General features: G+C 40.8%; 1 protein-coding gene across 1 annotated transcript; it reads left to right on the top strand.

The window, feature by feature from the left end:
* Positions 1-761: 761 nt before the first annotated feature.
* nr1d1 (nuclear receptor subfamily 1, group d, member 1) lies at positions 762-10153 on the top strand. The gene is made up of 8 exons (XM_063018479.1): positions 762-985; positions 5433-5732; positions 5833-5921; positions 6007-6151; positions 6242-6906; positions 8134-8319; positions 9257-9467; positions 9560-10153. Exons 1-8 carry the CDS (start codon positions 931-933, stop codon positions 9751-9753), a joined length of 1845 nt encoding a protein of 614 aa, XP_062874549.1. The 5' UTR covers positions 762-930; the 3' UTR covers positions 9754-10153.
* Positions 10154-11360: the final 1207 nt, after the last annotated feature.

Genomic DNA, 11360 nt, shown 5'->3' with positions numbered 1-11360 from the left:
TATCTTCAAAGGGGGGAAAATCATATAAGTTACAAGTAAATACAAGTAAGTAATGTCATTTTTTAATTGTGAATTGTGATTGCACTTATTGTATCTCCCCAATTGTTTAATTGTACTTCTTTATTTATTGCACATCAGCCCCGATGCCAATCTTTATTCTGGATCTGCTGCACCTAAAATAAAATGCTGTCTGATGAAGACTGAATTAAATTGTTAGTGTGAAGGCTTTACTTCATTTTATGATTAATGGTAAAGCTGCTCTCTCTCCACGTTCAAACTTATTTGTGAGGGCAAACTGACGGATGACTTAAGATGTTAATTATTTAAGCTTTAATTTACCCATTGAACGGGTCACCTTGGCCATCATTGCAACAATTGCCCCCCCTGAGAGATTTGGCAGGAGCCGCCACTGGATTTCAGTTTCAGCTATTCAACTTGATAGTTCTGAATTGATCCTTATCCTGGTTATTTGCTCTGTCTAAGATATCCAGGCTTAAAGGGTTTCTAAGAACAAATCCAAGAACAAGTCCCAACTCTATAGATCCCCAGGGGTGCGGACTTCTAAAGATGTTTAAAAAAATGGTCCTGAAAGTGTGTCACTGGGCCACGAGGCGCTCCCCGCAGTCACGTGGACACATTTTGCGCCTCGTGCGGTGGCAGTGAAGCACCACGCCTGCTCTCATTGCAGATCTGAGTGGCTGGGATGTGCACCAGTCTCAGCAAAACTGTGTCGGACTTGACAGAGGAGCTCAAAGCGACACGAACGATCGTGGAATGAGAACACAGACGCTGGTGTGGAAGTGACTTCTGTTTGCACTTAGTGTATTAGCGAATCTTACAGCCAGCATCTTCTCTTACTGACCATCTATCTGAGGGGATCTTTTGGGTAGTGTAGGTTGTTTAGGGTTCTGGCTTCTTTTTAACACCTGAATGACTATACTGCCGGACAAAATGACAACAGTGGACTCAAATAACAACAATTCAGGTAAAGTGCTGAAAGCTTTACTACATTTACTCCTAATGTGCGTTTTATGCTTGTATCCTAAATGTTTCTACTACAATAACATAAAATAATCAGCGTTTGCCTCATTGTTTGCGTCATTTAAAATCAAATCAGCGTTTTAAGAAATGAGATGCGCAATGTCTTTTATTCCAATAATACAGTAATATCTATTTTATTTATTATTTAATTGCTTGCTTTACTAGTTATGCTATTTTGACATAATATGCAGAATAAAGCGATAATTAAATAAATAACATTTGCGATCGTAAACAGTTAAACCACACACTTTCTCTGATTTAGTAATATGCCAGAATCTAAACTCTTAGATCAATAAACAAAGACACAGATATCAGGTAGTAAGACACGTGTTTAGGGAACTAGGTCAGGGCGGAATGTCAGGTGTACGGACATCCCCGCAGTGTGCGCAGCGTCCCGTGTCCCAGCACGTTTCACATGGAGCGCCATGTGCGGTTTGTTTTCGTTCCGTTTCTCCGCCCGCGTTCATTGGCGTGTGCTGTGTTGTGGCTCATTGCATAATCGCACCCGGCCGAGCCTCCTGCGTGCCACGAGGCCACGTGAGCCGATCGCGCTCGCTGATTGGTCAGCTGTGGAACGAAAACAGGAACGGGGACTTCACCTCGCGTCTGGATTAACACAATGTTAATGAAATATACGCCAAATACTAACACATGTGGGTCATTTGTGGTGTGTGTATATATATATATATTTTTTTAAATATAAATCCACATGACCCACGTGTTAGTATTTATTGTATGTTGTATATACGTGCGGTGCATGAGTTGATGTAGCGTTGTTGATAAATAAAATAAATGTATATATATGTGTGTATATATATACATACATACATATATATATATATACACATACATACACATATATATATATATATATATATGTGTGTGCAGTGAATGATCTGCTGTAGCCTTGTTGATAAATGTATATATATATATATATATATATATATATAATCCAAATGACCCATATGTTATAATCTAAATATATATATATATATATATATATATATATATATATATATATATATGTATATGTAATCCATATGACCCATATATTTTAGTATTTATTGTATGTTATATATACGTGCAGTGAATGAGTTGATGTAGCCTTGTTGATAAATAAAATAAGTGCATATATGTGTATATATATATATATATATATATATATATATATATATATATATATATATATATATATTTGTATGTGTGTGTACACGTGCAGTGAATGAGTCATTTGGATTATATATATAATCCAAATGACCCATTTGTTTTTGTATTTATTGTGTTATACTGTATATACGTGCGGTGAATGAGTTGATGTAGCCTTGTTAATAAATAAAATAATTGTCTGTATATATAAATATATATATATAAATAAATAAATAAATAAATATATATATATATTTATATATATATATATATATATAATCCAAATGACACACGTGTTAGTATTTATTGTATTTTATATATACATGCGGTGAGAGTTGATGTAGCCTTGTTGATAAATAAAATAATCATATATATATATATATGTGTAAAATAATCGCATATATATATATATATATATATATATATACACACACACGATTGAATGAGCTGATGTAGCCTTGTTGATAAATCATGCAAATGTGCATGTGTATATAGGCAAATGAAGCTTTTTAAAAGAAGTCATTAGCAAGTTATACTATTAATATAGATCAACAAACCACATAACAATTACATAAATACTACAAGAATTCGAGTTGTATATCCTGTCTACATTGTTGCACTGATAGGTTAGAACAACATGGGTCAACAACTGGGTTTACAGCCTTTAACGTCTACTAATTAACACCAAGTAAATGTAACCAGTGATCAGTAGGCATTGCTGACTGCAATATAAAAAAATGCAGCCCTTAAAAAACGTGAAAGCCCTGTGATAGCACAATCTGTTATTTGTTAGGCTGATCTACTGTAGATCAACCGGTCTCCTACATCAGAGCTGCACGTGGCACAGCGGTGTGCTCGGCAGATTAGACACATGCGCTCAGCAGGCAATAAAATCCTCCGTCTCATTGTCAAGGGTTTGTTATTTAACCTGACTGAATTTGCATAAGTGAACAAGCAAATGTCTAAAGAATGGAGGGATGGGTGAATTCACATGGGAGATCATACACGTGTTGATGTTGGGCTCCACCTGGCACAGTGACCCTTTGACTTTTTGTCCTAGTTCAGACCAAAGCAGTTACATAATTCCCGGGCAGAGATGCTTATCCTTTAGCCAGGAATGGCAAGAGCACTGGAAAGACAATATATCCATCTTGTTATGATCAGGGAAAATGTCAGCATGTCTAGAATTTTATTTGTTTGTAATTAGTTTGCGCAATCACACTATTGTTATTCGTTAGTCATATTATTATTATTCCAGCGCTTTTTGTCCGGCTTTCTTTGTCCGCAGTTTTCGAAATATTGACCCCATTCCAGCGCCAAATCGCCCGGCCCAATCGGGAATGGACGGCTTGTATACAGCTTTTGGATCTGCCTGCCCGTTCGCCCGCCACGCCCGTTTTTCCAAAAAATTTTTCCCATAGACTTCCATTCATTTTTGAAAAAGTTTGAGATATCGACACCGTTCCAACTCTAAATCGTCCGGCCCGTTAATGACACCACTTCTTGAAGAAAGCTTTAGGATCCACCTGCCCGTTTGCCCGCCACGCCCCTTTTTTTGTCCCATTCACTTCCATTCATTTTTTGGAAATTTTGAGATATCAACGCCGTTCCAACTGTAAATCATCCGGCCAGTTAATGACACCCCAACTTGGATACAGCATGGGCATACACAGCCCCGCCCACCTGCCACGCCCATTAAAAAAACTATTTCTAGATATCAACGTCGTTCCAACTGTAAATCATTCGGCCCACTGATGACACCCCGACTTGGATACAGCATGGGCATACACAGCCCCGCCCACCTGCCACGCCCATTAAAAAAACTATTTCTAGATATCAACGTCGTTCCAACTGTAAATCATTCGGCCCACTGATGACACCCCGACTTGGATACAGCATGGGGATACGCGCACCCGCCCACAGCAATCACACACTGTTAGTGAATCTGTATCTTGTCCAGTAGGAGCTTTATACATAACATAACATTCTTTATAGAATTTAATGGATTGTACTAAGCATTAAGTGCATTAAGCCCCATAGCAGTAAAATAAAGAAATCAAATTAAGAACAGATGGAATGAAAAAGTTAACAGCGCTAATCTAGGGGTGAAGGAGATACAGGATTTATCTGAAAGTTGTTTCCTGGGATTTACCTGACTCACACACATCTCACTTAGCACTTTGCTTAGAAGTAATCTCACCAATCTGTTAACAGCATTATAATGTGTAAACCACATGATAACCCACTTGCCTGCTCATGTGCCAGAATACTATAAAAGTATATCTTGATAAAGCAGTTGTTCTTATCATGTTGGACACTTTCCCAGAAGCAAATGTTACAATAGTACTTGCACAATTAGCAGTCCAGATGTGTACAATCGTTTTCTGGCTTAATGAGATAACATTAAAACCACCTCCTTGCTTCTACACTCACTGTCCATGTTATCAGCTCCACTTACCATATAGAAGCACTTTGTAGTTCTACAATTACTGACTGTAGTCCATCTGTTTCTCTACATGCTTTGTTCATGCCCTTTCATGCTGTTCTTCAATGGTCATGACCCCCACTGGACCACTACAGAGCAAGTATTATGTGGGTGGTGGGTCATTCTCAGCACTGAAGTGACACTGACATGGTGCTGGTGTGAGTGGATAAGACACAGCAGTGCTGCTGGAGTTTTAAACACCTCACTGTCGGACTGAAAATAGTCCACCAACCAAAAATATCCAGCCAACAGTGCCCCATGGGCAGCGCCTTGTGACCACTGATGAAGGTTTAGAAGAGGATCAACTTAAACAGCAGCAATACATGAGCGATCGTCTCTGACTTTACATCTACAAGGTGGACCAACTAGGTACGAGTGTCTAATAGAGTGGACAGTGAGTGGACACGGTATTTAAAAACTCCAGCAGTGCTGCTGTGTCTGATCCACTTATACCAGCACCATGTCAGTGTCACTGCAGTGCTGAGAATGATCCACCACCCAAATAATACCTGCTCTGTGGTGGTCCTGTGGGGGTCCTGACCATTGAAGAACAGAGTAAAAGCAGGTTAAAAAAGTATGTAGAGAAACAGATGGACTACAGTAAGTAATTGTAGAACTACAAAGTGCTTCTATATGGTAAGTAGAGATGATAAAATGGACAGTGAGTGTAGAAACAAGGAGGTGGTTTTAATATTATGGCTGATCAGTGTATTACCTGCCAAAATGTTTAAATAACGCTTATTTTGTCTCTTTTTACTAGGTGGAGTAATCTCTTACATCGGATCATGTGGAGGATCTCCGAATTGCACAAGCCCGGTATTAATGTTCAGTGAGAATTCCAACTGCAGTCTGCAGTCACTGAACCAGCCATGCTTTTGGTCATCATTTCCACCATCTCCCAATGGTTCCCATGATTCTTCACGTACGTACGCCAGCAATAGTAGCAGCAGCTCAGGCTCTGGTGAGGATGGAAGTTCATCTAGCTCTGGAGGATCACCAAGAGGGCAAGATGAAAGCCATAATGCATACTCATCAAACAAATCAGTTGCCGCTCTTACAAGTTAGTAACAAAGTCATTTGATAAGAAAGCCACCCTTGATTATGTATGTACTCATGGATTAGATATTGGATACCAATATTGTTTTGTTTTTATGTATTAGAGCTGAATGGAATGGTGTTGCTGTGTAAAGTCTGTGGTGATGTGGCTTCTGGGTTTCACTATGGCGTTCATGCCTGTGAAGGCTGCAAGGTACAAACTCTTCAAGCATTGTATCACATAGAAAAAAAACTAGCTTAGATTTTCCTAAAGAAAAACATCTTTCTGCTTTTTCCAGGGATTTTTCCGTCGGAGCATCCAGCAAAATATTCAATACAAGAAGTGTCTAAAAAATGAAACCTGTACTATAATGAGGATCAACCGCAACCGCTGCCAGCAGTGCCGTTTCAAGAAGTGTTTGTCTGTAGGCATGTCTCGTGATGGTAGGTATTGCTTACTCACAACAGAACTTCTTTCCTCAAAAGTAAAACTACCTAAATCATAAGTAACCGATTTTTTTGTTTACATTACAGCTGTCCGTTTTGGTCGCATTCCAAAACGTGAAAAGCAGCGCATGTTGGCGGAAATGCAGAGTGCCATGAACAACATGGTGAACAACCAGCTGCAGAGCGAGTTCCAACTAGCAAGCATCAAGTCTGACCCTCCGATGTTCTCGTCACGGTCGTCTACCTCATCTACCTTCCAAGCTGTAACGGTGGCTCCTAAGCCCCAACCTCTTGCTGTGCCTGAAGCTCTTTCCCCCTCTCCACCTGCCCCTGCATCTCCTCCAGCTCAGAGCCCTCCTCGAGTTATTACCACTCCACCTCTTTGCCCTAGTCCTGGCATCGAGAGAACGATTACCGCCATCACCAGAGCACATCGTGAGACCTTCGTTTATGCACATGATAAGCTAGCTTCTTCACTGAAGCCCCACAATGGTGCCGATCTGCATGGGCACAGTGCTAATATTTTTTTGAATAATTATCATGTAAATGGCCCAAATTTGGTCTACCAAGCCAATGCACAGCTACAACACCACGGTTTTAAGGCAACACCCGATAATGGTCAGTCTTTACCAGCTTCCATTGGACAAAACTACCACAACAGCAATTGGTATGGAGTTCAACAGAGCGAAGAGTTCAGCAGCAACAGCCCAGTGCAAAACTGCCCTTGGAAGAACCAAAAGGAAATTCTCCTGGTGAGTAAAAAACCCTTTCTGGACTATAACAAGTATTGTATATTTAGTAGTCCCTAAACCACGTGTCAAACTCAAGGCCTGCGGGCCAATTCCGGCCCATCACGTCATTTTATGTGGCCCGTGAGAGCTTAAAAGACTCATGATTGTCTTAAAATACACGGTAAAATCATACATAAACTGCATCTCCTACAATGCATGCCGATTTTGTGACCCGTGAAGTGACCGCATCTCGCCACTAGATGGCAGTGTTTCCACATCAACGTTTAACTGAGGCGGCTTTCCAACAACTGATGTTGAGAAATATTTAACCCCAAAATGAGCCGCTCAGGTGGCGCAGCGGTAAAGTACGCTAGCTCACCAGAGTTGGGGTTTCGAATACATTGTATCGAACCTCAGCTCTGCCTCTTCGACTAGGCTGGGCGGCTGTATGAACAACGATTGGCTGAATAACTGGTGCGACTGCGGCCCCTGCTGGCTGACTGATGGCGCCTGCAAAGGGCTGAGGAATATTGCTGATGGGGGTGTGGCCCTCCATACACAGTGCCTGTCAAGTGTATGAACTCGACTCGTGCAGGTGAAAAATGCAGTCTGTACTGACTGTGCGTACCGGAGGGGGCGTATGTCAGTTGAGAGGCGTCCTCAGTCAGCGGTGAATGGTCGAATCAGTAGAGGACGCATTCAGGGTAATTGGACACGACTAGACTGGGGGATAAAAATTGGGGGGAAAAAGAGGGAAAAAAAAAAAAAAAAAAAAAAAAATTGTACAAGAACACAAAATTAAAGCAGAAGGAGGTAATTTAATGAAAGATGGGAAAGTGAATACAAGTTTGTGCTTCAAGAAGAAAAACCGGTAAGTCTCTTGTGTTATGAGGCCGTGTCTGTGGTAAAGGAGTACAATATGAATGTAGATGTACAGTATAAATATACAGTATACATTTGGCATTTTGACACCAAACACCAAAAGACTTTAGCCTCCAGGAAAAACAACAAATTGTCCAAGACTTTAAAGGGGAAACTGCAATCACAGCTGTCTACGTTACAATTGGCCCAACATAATGCAGATGTGGCCCTGAAAATGAGTTTGACACCCCTGCCCTAAACAATTGCTAAGCTGTTTAATAGGCTTTGGCTGATGATGTAGTAAAAACTTGATTATAACTACCCTCTCAGTGATTTACAATAGAATGAACTGCTGTAACCAAAATCTCTTTATAATATCATTTCTAGGCGTGTCCGATGAATATGCATCCTCGGGCAGATCCTAACAAGACTCCGCAGGAAATCTGGGAAGACTTTTCACTAAGCTTCACACCAGCCGTGCGCGAGGTGGTGGAGTTCGCCAAGCATATCCCTGGTTTCAGTTCCTTATCCCAGAATGATCAGATCACCTTGCTGAAGGCTGGCACTTTTGAGGTACCTGACCATCTTTTAATCTAACTGAATGAAATGTATTACAAGGGTTATAGAGAAATTACACTGATCCTTGTTTCTACACTTACTGTCCATTTTATCAGCTCAACTTACCATATAGGAGCACTTTGTAGCTCTACAATTACTGACTGTAGTCCATCTGTTTCTCTACATGCTTTGTTAGCCCCCTTTCATGCTGTTTTTTAATGGTCAGGACCCCCACAGGACAACTGCAGAGCAGGTATTTAGGTGGTGGGTCATTCTCAGCACTGCAGTGACACTGATATGGTGGTGGTGTGTTAGTGTGTGTTGTGCTGGTATGAGTGGATCAGACACAGCAGCGCTGCTGGAGTTTTTAAACACCTCACTGTCACTGCTGGACTGAAAATAGTCCACCAACCAAAACAAGCCAACAGCACCCCATGGGCAGTGTCCTGTGACCAGTGCTGAAGATCTAGAAGATGACCGACTCAAACAGCAGCAATAGATGAGCGATCGTCTCTGACTTTACATCTACAAGGTGAACCAACTAGGTAGGAGTGTCTAATAGAGTGGACAGTGAGTGGACACGGTATTTAAAAACTCCAGCAGTGCTGCTGTGTCTGATCCACTCATACCAGCACAACACACACTAACACATGAGAATGACCCACCACCCAAATAATACCTGCTCTGTAGTGGTCCTGTGGAGGTCCTGACCATTAAAGAACAGGGAGGAAGCAGGCTAAAAAGATACAGAGAAACAGATGGACTACAGTCAGTAATTGTAGAACTATAAAATGCTTCTATATGGTAAGTGGAGCTGATAAAATGGACAGTGAGTGTAGAAACATGGAGGTGGTTTTAATGTTTTGTGGCAGCAGTTCACATATACAATTGTTTTTACTGCCATTGGTCCTGGTGTACATTTAGTAACCCCTCTGTCTAATTCTTTTCACAGGTCCTGATGGTACGTTTTGCTTCCCTGTTTAATTTTAAAGAGAAGACGGTAACTTTCATTTCTGGCACCACCTACAGTCTGCAAGCCCTCAGGAGCATGGGAATGGGTGACCTGCTGGGGACCATGTTTAACTTCAGTGAGAAACTCAATGCGTTAGAGCTCTCCGCAGAGGAGCTGGGACTCTTCACGGCTGTAGTGCTGGTGACTACAGGTTAGTTTCATTAGGTATGTCCTTCCTAATACATGTCCTATGATTTATTTATTTATTTATTTATTTATTCATTCTTCTTCACATCTCTTCAGATCGCAGTGGCATTGAGAATGTAAGGTCAGTGGAGATACTCCAGGACAGCCTGCTTAGAGCTCTTCGGGCACTGGTCAGTCAAAGCACCCCTGAAGATGCCTCTCGTTTTACAAAGCTGCTGCTGAAACTGCCAGACCTGCGCACCCTGAACAACATGCATTCTGAGAAGCTTCTCTCCTTCCGCATTGATTAATGAGCCAGCCAGTTAAAGTTGGTTCAATGTAAACATGGGTGGTCCATCATCTGGCTGGTTTGGATTGTTGCCTGAAGACTTGGCAGATTTTAATGGACACACAAGTGCTACCCGGAGAGCCAACCAGCCTTGGTGATTTTTAATGTCCTGAAATGGGTTCTGTATCTGGGTAACAAAATCTGGGTCATGTTTTTCGTCGTGTTTATACCCGATATTTAAATACGTTCTAGGTGTAAGAGCTCCAGACTTTTTACAGTATATCACGTAGTTGTCCTCTGCCAAGGAAGGGATTTTTAAAAAAAAGCTGTTTGTTAAAAGCCCATGTAAACGAATATACACCGATCAGCCATAACATTGTTTCTACACTCACTGTCCATTTTATCAGCTCCACTTACCATATAGAAGCACTTTGTAGTTCTACAATTACTGACTGTAGTCCATCTATTTCTCTACATACTTTTTAGCCTGCTTTCACCCTGTTCTTTAATGGTCAGGACCCCCACAGGACCACTACAGAGCAGGTATTATTTAGGTGGTGGAGCATTCTCTGCACTGCAGTGACACTGACATGGTGGTGGTATGACTGGAGTTGGTCATCTTCTAGACTTTCATCAGTGGTCAGAGGACACTGCCTACGGAGTGCTGTTGGCTTGATATATTTGGTTGGTGGACTATTGTCAGTCCAGCAATGACAGTGAGGTGTTTAAAAACTCCATCAGCATTGCTGTGTCTGATCCACTCGTACCAGCACAACACACACTAACACACCACCACCAAATAATACCTACTCTGTAGTGGTCCTGTGGGGGTCCTGACCATTGAAGAACAGCATGAAAACAGGCTAACAAGGCATGCAGAGAAACAGCTGGACTACAGTCAGTAATTGTAGAACTATAAAGTGCTTCTATATGGTAAGTGGAGCTAATAAAATGGACAGTTTTGCTATTGGCCGGCTAAGCATCCACACAGACATGATTGTCTAAGCAGGGATGGCCGAAGCCCTGCAACAGATTGCCGTCTTGTCTAGTGTATTCATGCCTTGCGCCCAGTGTTCCCCAGTGGAATTGGACTAAATGCTTGCTCATATTAATCAGCTCGCCTTAATTGGCTGTAAAAAAGGACAGTAAAGGCAGGCAGTGCAGTTAGGCCTGGGCAACTATGCAGATCCTATACACATGGATGATACAGTCAGTAATAAATATGAATAAAAGTTACATGAGGGACATATTATCCAACATGTATTTAAGTCTGTGACTTACAGATGTAAATAAGCATAATACAGCTATACATACTTGAAATGTAAATATTCTATCTATAAATATATATATATATATTTTTTTCATAAAGATCAAAATTACTGAAAAATGCAAAATTATATATGGGCACAAATGTTTAAGAAGTCAAGTGTATTAATGGTCAGTGTGTATACAATATATACAGTATATGTATTGTACCTCATGTTTAACACTATAAAAATGTAACCTGAACATTTATTTGTTTTGTCTTCTTTTTACATTCATAAAATAATTGTTTGTGTAGAAAAACTATTCTTGAATTCTTAGGCATCAACACATCAATCTGCAAGCATAAGAATTTGAGCGAGTTTG

The sequence above is a fragment of the Trichomycterus rosablanca genome, chromosome 22 (genome assembly GCF_030014385.1).
Source record: "Trichomycterus rosablanca isolate fTriRos1 chromosome 22, fTriRos1.hap1, whole genome shotgun sequence".
In the NCBI taxonomy this organism is placed as follows: domain Eukaryota; kingdom Metazoa; phylum Chordata; class Actinopteri; order Siluriformes; family Trichomycteridae; genus Trichomycterus; species Trichomycterus rosablanca.
Note: the sequence above shows the minus strand (reverse complement) of the source record. Positions and strands in the feature narration are given on the sequence as shown.

Excerpts from the sequence above, each read along its gene's own strand:
- nr1d1 (XM_063018479.1), top strand. The coding sequence starts at position 931 with ATGACTATACTGCCGGACAAAATGACAACAGTGGACTCAAATAACAAC. Across the intron at positions 6,152-6,241 it reads TGTAGGCATGTCTCGTGATG|CTGTCCGTTTTGGTCGCATT; the intron begins GTAGGTATTGCT and ends TTTACATTACAG. Across the intron at positions 9,468-9,559 it reads TGTAGTGCTGGTGACTACAG|ATCGCAGTGGCATTGAGAAT; the intron begins GTTAGTTTCATT and ends ACATCTCTTCAG.